This window comes from Oryx dammah, unplaced genomic scaffold (assembly GCF_014754425.2).
Source record: "Oryx dammah isolate SB20612 unplaced genomic scaffold, SCBI_Odam_1.1 HiC_scaffold_2, whole genome shotgun sequence".
Taxonomy (NCBI): domain Eukaryota; kingdom Metazoa; phylum Chordata; class Mammalia; order Artiodactyla; family Bovidae; genus Oryx; species Oryx dammah.
The window spans coordinates 179,831,924-179,839,303 of NW_024070186.1; the positions used below are offsets into that span (position 1 = coordinate 179,831,924).

Consider the following 7,380-nt stretch of genomic DNA (forward strand, 5'->3'; position numbering starts at 1 on the left):
CTCTCACATCCATACATGACCACAGGAAAAACCATAGCCTTGACTAGACGGACCTTAGTCGGCAAAGTAATGTCTCTGCTTTTGAATATGCTATCTAGGTTGGTCATAACTTTCCTTCCAAGAAGTAAGCGTCTTTTCATTTCATGGCTGCAGTCACCATCTGCAGTGATTTTGGAGCCCAAAAAAATAAAGTCTGACACTGTTTCCACTGTTTCCCCATCTATTTCCCATGAAGTGATGGGACCAGATGCCATGATCTTTGTTTTCTGAATGTTGAGCTTTAGGCCAACTTTTTCGCTCTCCTCTTTCACTTTCATCAAGAGGCTTTTTAGCTCCTCTTCACTTTCTGCCATAAGGGTAGTGTCATCTGCATATCTGAGGTTATTGATATTTCTCCCCGCAGTCTTGATTCCAGCTTGTGTTTCTTCCAGTCCAGCGTTTCTCATGATGTACTCTGCACAGAAGTTAAATAAGCAGGGTGACAATATACAGCCTTGACGCACTCCTTTTCCTATTTGGAACCAGTCTGTTGTTCCATGTCCAGTTCTAACTGTTGCTTCCCGACCTGCATACAGATTTCTCAAGAGGCAGGTTAGGTGGTCTGGTATGCCCATCTCTTTCAGAATTTTCCACAGTTTACGACTAGGTTATCCCCATTTTACAGATGAGCAAAATGAGGCTCAGGGAAGTCCAGTAGCTCAGGTGAAGCCACACAGTAGGAACTGGTGGAGCTGGGATGTCGTTCCAGATATGTCTGGCTGCACATTGAACAGGACCCTTCCCTGGCTTTAAAGCGTGTGGACCCCCTACCCCTGGACCAACCCAGTTCCCAGCTGTCTCTCCAGCCCCACGGTGGGGCTGACCACTGCTCTCCACAGGCGGTGAGTCCCGAGGAGAGGTTCTGGAATGCGACCGGGGCGGCCTTTGTGACAGTCCAGGAGTCGGAGCAGGTGGCCGGGGCAGTGGTAGCGGAGATCATCCTGACAACACTGCCGGTGCTGACCGTGTGCATGGGCGCCATCAACGAGAAGACGCTAGGTCCTCTGGCCCCATTCTGCATCGGCTTCTCTGTCACCGTGGACATCCTGGCAGGGTGAGTGCTGCTTGGCAGTGGGACTGCAGTGCTCAGCCCTGGGCCAAGGCTCGGTCCTGGAGGAGCGCAGACCTACAGAGCCTCCCTGAGGGTCACAGGCTCGGTAGCGAATAGAAGCCATGCAGACAGTTTAACCGGGGAAGTGGGCCATAGGAGTCAGACAGGGAGTGGTAGGGACTATGGAGTCTTAGGAGGCCCCCACCATGCACCTCTGATAAATTACCAATGTGTGGGAATATGGGCTTGGGGTGACCTTTTTAATTTCATTCCAGAGAAGTCAGAAGACTGGGTTTTTATGTACATTTCCTAATTTTGTAGTATCAAGAAATCGTTTCTGTAGACTGTGTTTATCTTGCCAGCAGGCAGCCAGATTTTAGCTTCAGACTTACAAAGACCTTTTACACCCATTGTCTTGTTTATCAAGAGCCTTTCAGTAGGCTTGGGAAGGCATTAAGGAGACAAAGGGTTATTTCTCCCCATTTATACATGAGGACTGGAGAAGGCAATGGCACCCCACTCCAGGACTCTTGCCTGGAAAATCCCATGGGTGGAGGAGCATGGTAGGCTGCAGTCCATGGGGTCTCGAAGAGTTGGACATGACTGAGCGACTTCACTTTCACTCTTCACTTTCATGCTTGGAGAAGGAAATGGCAACCCACTCCAGTGTTCTTGCCTGGAGAATCCCAGGGACGGGGGAGCCTGGTGGGCTGCCGTCTATGGGGTCGCACAGAGTCGGACACGACTGAAGCGACTTAGCAGCAGCAGCATACCTGAGGAAACAGGCTCAGAGAGGACACAGGTGACTTATTTAAAGTCATCGTTGTTTAGTTGCTCAGTAATTTTCGACTCTTTGCGACCTCAGGGACTATAGCCTGTCAGGCTCCTCTGTCCATGGAATTCTCCAGGCAAGAATACTGGAATGGGTTGCCATCTCCTTCTCCAGGGGATCTTCCCAACCCAGGGATGCAACCTGTGTCTCCTGTGTTGGCCGGTGGATTCTTTACCACTGAACCACCAGGGAAGCCCCTCATTAAAGTCATTGTGTGTGTTAGCCACGAAGTTGTGTCTGACTCTGCGATCCTATGGACTGTAGCCCGCCAGGCTCCTCTGCCCATGGAATTCTCTAGGCCAGAATACTGGAGTGGGTTGCCATTCCTTTTTCCAGGGGATCTTCCCAACCCAGGGATGGAACCCAGGTCTCCTGCATTACAGGCAGATTCTTTACCATCTGAGCCACCAGGAAGCATCAAAGGTCACTGGGCAGTGTGGCAAATTAAGTGAAAGATCTGAGACAAGAGCCCCTGCTAAATGGGGGATGAGGGAACTCCTTCCTGAAGGCCAGCTCCTAACCAGGTGTAGCCTTTCCTAGCTCTGCCCTCTGATCCTGTCATCTTCTGGGAGGTGGCGCCTGAGGAAAATAGGTGTGTAGAGCGGTAGCAGGGCTTTGCTGCCCCCTAGTGGCTCTTGGTTCACTTACAAACTTACTGACTCATTCATCTGGCTTTGACCACTGGCCACAGGTGGCGTCCTTGGGGGGTGAGGCCTGAGTGAGGACCCCAGCTTGAGTCAATGGGGCGAGGGTACAGACACCAGGACTAGACAGGTGCTCCTGGGGAACACCCGCCCTGTGGGAGATGCTGGGCCCCAAGCTTGCAGCACAACAAAGACCTCAACCAGGTCAGCTGGGTTAGAGTTAACACTTGCAATGAATTATATGAGAAACGCGAGCTCTGAATGTGTTGTCTCATTCATCCCTGATAACAACCTATGAGATATGTACGTTCACCTCAACTGAAACACAGAGAGGTGAAACAAATGTCACCCCTAGAAATCTCTAGAGTTCTAAATCTAGATCCACTTGACCCCGGAGTTCATATAGTTAAGAGTTGCCTGACTTTATCAACTCTGGAGAAGGCGTAGGCCCATTTTCCTTCCTGCCGTCACTGAGCCGGCACTGCTTGCTGGCCATTCTTCCAGAAGGGTGTTGGGGGGGTGGTGGCAGACCTTAGGGAGGACCCCAGGGAGGAGTCAAGCCTTTCACTTCCTCGTGTTAGAAGTCTCTTCACCTGTGTCTTCTTGGGAAACTTCCGGACGCCCATGCTATCATAGCGTAGAGAGGGTTTCTGGGTAGTGTGTGATCTAGGCCCACATAGGGGAGATGAACCAGGGTGGGTCGAGGCTCCTTGGCTGGCATTCTGCTGACGAGCGTGGTTGGGTGTTGGCAGGGGTGCTGTGTCTGGAGCGTGCATGAATCCTGCCCGGGCCTTTGGACCTGCCATGGTGGCCAACCACTGGGACTACCACTGGATCTACTGGCTGGGGCCCCTCCTGGCCAGCCTGCTTGTAGGAGTGCTCATCAGGTAGGAATGTGACACGGGCTCATGGCCCGTCTAGGGCATGGGGATAGTTCCCAGGGCATCAAGGGGTAGGAGGCTAGGGTCTCGCTTGGGTTGAGAGCAGAGAAGAGGCAAAGTTTATGGCTCTGGGACCTTTGGCTGCAAGTGACGGAAATCCATTTGAACATAGCTTTTGTCATAAAAGGAAGCTCATTGGCTGGCATAACTGAAAAGTTTACAGCTAGCCCTGATTCTGGTGAGAGCTCACACAATGTCTGTAGGGCTGAGTCTTTCTCACAGGCTCTACTGTCCTCTGGGTAGGCTTTGTGCTTAGGCAAAGCCTCTCCAACAGAGGCAAAGATGCCCACCAGGCATTCCAGGCTTCCATCCTAGCAGCTCCATAACTAAGACCAGAGGAACAACAGCTCTTACAAAAGTCCTGGATCTGCTGTTCTCTGGGTTGAACTGGCCTGGTGTGAGCCATGTCTACCTCTGAATTGATCTCTGTAGCCCTGGGGCCAGCTCTCTTATTGACTATGTCTGAGCACGAGCCTAATCCTGGAGTTAGGGTGAGGTCAGCCCCTCCTGAACAACTGTATTGACTGAAAGTAGGGGAGGAATAGCTCCCCACAGGGGTGTCAGACAACTCAGGGAACCCTATCCACATAGAAAATCATGTCAATGGTGCCCCCAAGAGCATGCATGTCAGGAGATGCCATTCACATAAGACACATTGTAAGCGGTGCTCCCTGACTGTGTGCAATAGATAAGGTTGATGTTGTTATCAGGAGGATAATATCTGCTTGACTGCTTCTCCTCCAGCTGTCATCTGTAAGCCTCAAGGATCCGTAGGGTCCTGTCCTTTCTGTTTCAAGTTGTGTAGGGATGTGAGTTGGTACAGAGCCCGCTGTCTGGGCAGGGACAGGCCCTGAGCTGGGCTGATCTAGACTGCTTGCATTGCTGCCCATCTGCAGTCCTGGCTTGGCCTATGGCTTAGTGAAAAGCACCAGGAATCATTCTCTGATGTTTTCACAATGGTACAGATGAGGATCTTCAGGAAAAGGGGTTGGAAACCCAACAGGAGAGAATTTCTCCCTCTACCCCAGGAGATCTGGGTATTGAGGCTGGAAAGGCCCATGAAGGCATCTCTTCTGGACCTGGAGACATGTGATGAAGGACTAAGTCTCTTCCAGAGACTTGGAGACCTCACTGAACCACCTTTTTTTGTAGGTTCTTCATTGGAGATGCGAAAATTCGTCTAATCCTAAAGGGACGATGAGGCTGAGATGGTGAAATTCCTGCTGCCCTAGGGACCCTCGGTGGACCCATCCCCGACCACAGACCAGACAGCTCTGAACTTCCTGCCGGGGCAGAGCCTCCAAGAAGTGACTGATATGCTTCCCCTGACTTGGGCCTGGCTTCTCAGAGGTGCTAGGTCCTTCGCATTCCTTTGTGCTCATCAGACACTTCAGCCTAGGGAATGTGTCGCTAGCGCCACCTAGAGGGAGGTAGAAACAGCACAACAGAAGAGCTTTTGCCAGGGAAGGTCCCAGGAGTAGAAGAGGTGACTGTTAGTGTGCCTCTGGTCATTTCCCTCATCCTCTTTCTCCTTCTCTTGCTCCCCAATTTCTCTGTTACAAAAGAGCCTTCTGTGGTCTGTTTCCCTGCTGCCTGAGCTGTCAGTCCAGCTTTTCAATAAATAGTCCAATATTTCCTTCTGTGTGCCCACTTGCTGGCCTTTCCTTTCAGAAATGGACACTGCTAGGGAGGAACCAAAAGTCCAGGTTGGGCCAGACCCACGGGAACTCAGTCTGGAGCTAAGTCCATTCTAGAGTCCTGTTTGGACTCAAAATTAGTTCCAGATCACAGACCTCAAGACCCTGCTGAAAAGCCCATTGCAGACTCGAGGGTCTGGTTTAGTTCCCAGGGCTATCCAGGACATGAATCTACCCACTCATGGCACTTTAGCTGAGGATGAGGGTGGATATGGGGGTGGCCCAGAGCTGCAAGGATTTCCCAAGGAAATATGTGATGTGTCATAGCACAAGTCTAGGGAGACAGAGGTATTTGATGAAAGATAAGTGTATAAAGAATAACTAAAGATAAAAAAGAATAAAACGACACATTCCAAACTTCATACCTTACAAGTAGAGTGTGTGTCTTCTCTCTGAGGATCTATATAAAATAGAGAGCTAATGGGAATTTGCAGTATGACTCAGGGAACTCAAACCAGGGCTGGGCCTGTAAGAACCTGGCGGGAGGAGGGCTCTGTAACAACCTAGAGGGGTGGTATGGGAAGAGAGGTGAGAAGGAGTTTCAAGAGGGAGGGGACATAGTATACTTATGGCGGATTCATGTTGATGTATGGCAGAGACCAACACAATATTATAAAGCAATTATTATCCTTCAATTAAAATAAATAATTTTTTTTAAAGAAAGAGAACAAAAGATTTTTTAAAAAAGAATCTGCATGCCAAAGCATGGAACAGGGGTTCGATCTGTGGTCTAGGAAGATCCCACATGCTGCAGAGCAACTAAGCCTGTGCACAACTACAGAGCTCGCTCGCATAGAGCCCGTTCTCCACAAGAGACACGACCCCAGTGAGAAGCCCCCACTCACCACAACTAGAGAAAGCCTGCACACAGCAACGAAGGCCCAGCGCAGCCAAAAAATTTAAAAAAAAAAGTGAATGTGATTATAAAAATAGCTAGTGGGACTTCCCTGGCAATCCACTGGTTAGGACTTCACTTTCCAATGCAGGAGGGTGTGGGTTTGACCCCTGGCTGGGGAAGGAACCAAGATCCCACAGGCCTCCTGGCCAAAAAACCAAAACACAAAACAGAAGAAATATTGTAACAAATTCAAAAAAGACTTGAAAAATCATTCACATTAAAAAAGAAAAAAGCTGCTAACACTTATCAAGCACTTCCTGCATGCCAGGATCTGCTATGTGTTCTAAACATGCAGTAATTTATTGCATTTTCACAACAACTGTACAGGTATATATTATTGTTATTATTATATTATTATTTTTCATGTTGCATATGAGGAAAGTGAGGCCCAGAGAAGTCAAATGACTTACTCAAGGTCAATCAGAAAGTGGCAGAGCTGAAGTTCAAACCCCAGTGGTCTGGCTCCAGAGGCTGGGCTCTTACACTGTTTGTGTAATCTAAAGACATACAGTTACACTTAAACATTAACTCTTGGGGTTAAGAACAAAGGACTGTTTATTGTTATTTAGTCACTAAGTCACGTCTGGGACTGTAGCCCGCCAGGCTCCTCTGTCCATGAGATTTCCCAGGCAAGAATAGTGGAGTGCTTTGCCATTTCCTTCTGCGGGGTATCTCCCCGACCCAGCGATCGAAGCCACGTCTCCTGCACTGGCAGGCATATTCTTTACCACTGTGTAGGGGAACTGTGCGATAATAGAACAGAAACTTCAAATGATGAGGGAGAGCCATTAGGGTTAGTCAGGAAAGGAGGAGTCTTTGCTGAAGAACGTCCAGTAAGAACTTGTAATATATCTAGTAGATCAAAGGAGTAGGGTGAGATAGGAAGGGATGGCGAAAGATGTGCTCAAAACATCCAGGTGAAGAGAGGGAAGGCAAAGAACTTGATGAAGGCAAATTCAAGACCCAGCATGACGCTTGATGGACCTACTTCAGTTAAGAACTAGGACCCCAGAGTCGGCTGAACCTGGGTTCGAATCCCAGTTTTCCCACACTTCTTAGCCATGTGACCCTGCCTAGGTAATTTATTTAAACTTTCTGAGGCTCAGTTTCCTTAGCAACAGGCATACTGTGAGGGTCAAATGAGTTAACGCATGAGAAGGACTTACCAGGGCACCTTGCATACAGTAAATGTTCAGGAAAAGCTTGCTACGATCACCATTTAAAAAAGGGGGATGGGAGGAAATAGTTTGATAAAACCAGAAGCAACAAGAAGCCCAT

General features: G+C 49.1%; 1 protein-coding gene across 1 annotated transcript in view; it reads left to right on the top strand.

Annotated features, from left to right (window-relative positions):
* Positions 1-5,151, top strand: part of AQP8 (aquaporin 8) — an 11,010-nt gene extending 5,859 nt beyond the window's left edge. The window contains exons 4-6 of the mRNA XM_040258161.1: positions 879-1,093; positions 3,319-3,453; positions 4,660-5,151. Of these exons, the coding sequence (XP_040114095.1) occupies positions 879-1,093; positions 3,319-3,453; positions 4,660-4,708 (399 nt within the window). The 3' untranslated portion in view covers positions 4,709-5,151. The remainder of the gene's footprint in view (positions 1-878; positions 1,094-3,318; positions 3,454-4,659) is intronic.
* Positions 5,152-7,380: the final 2,229 nt, after the last annotated feature.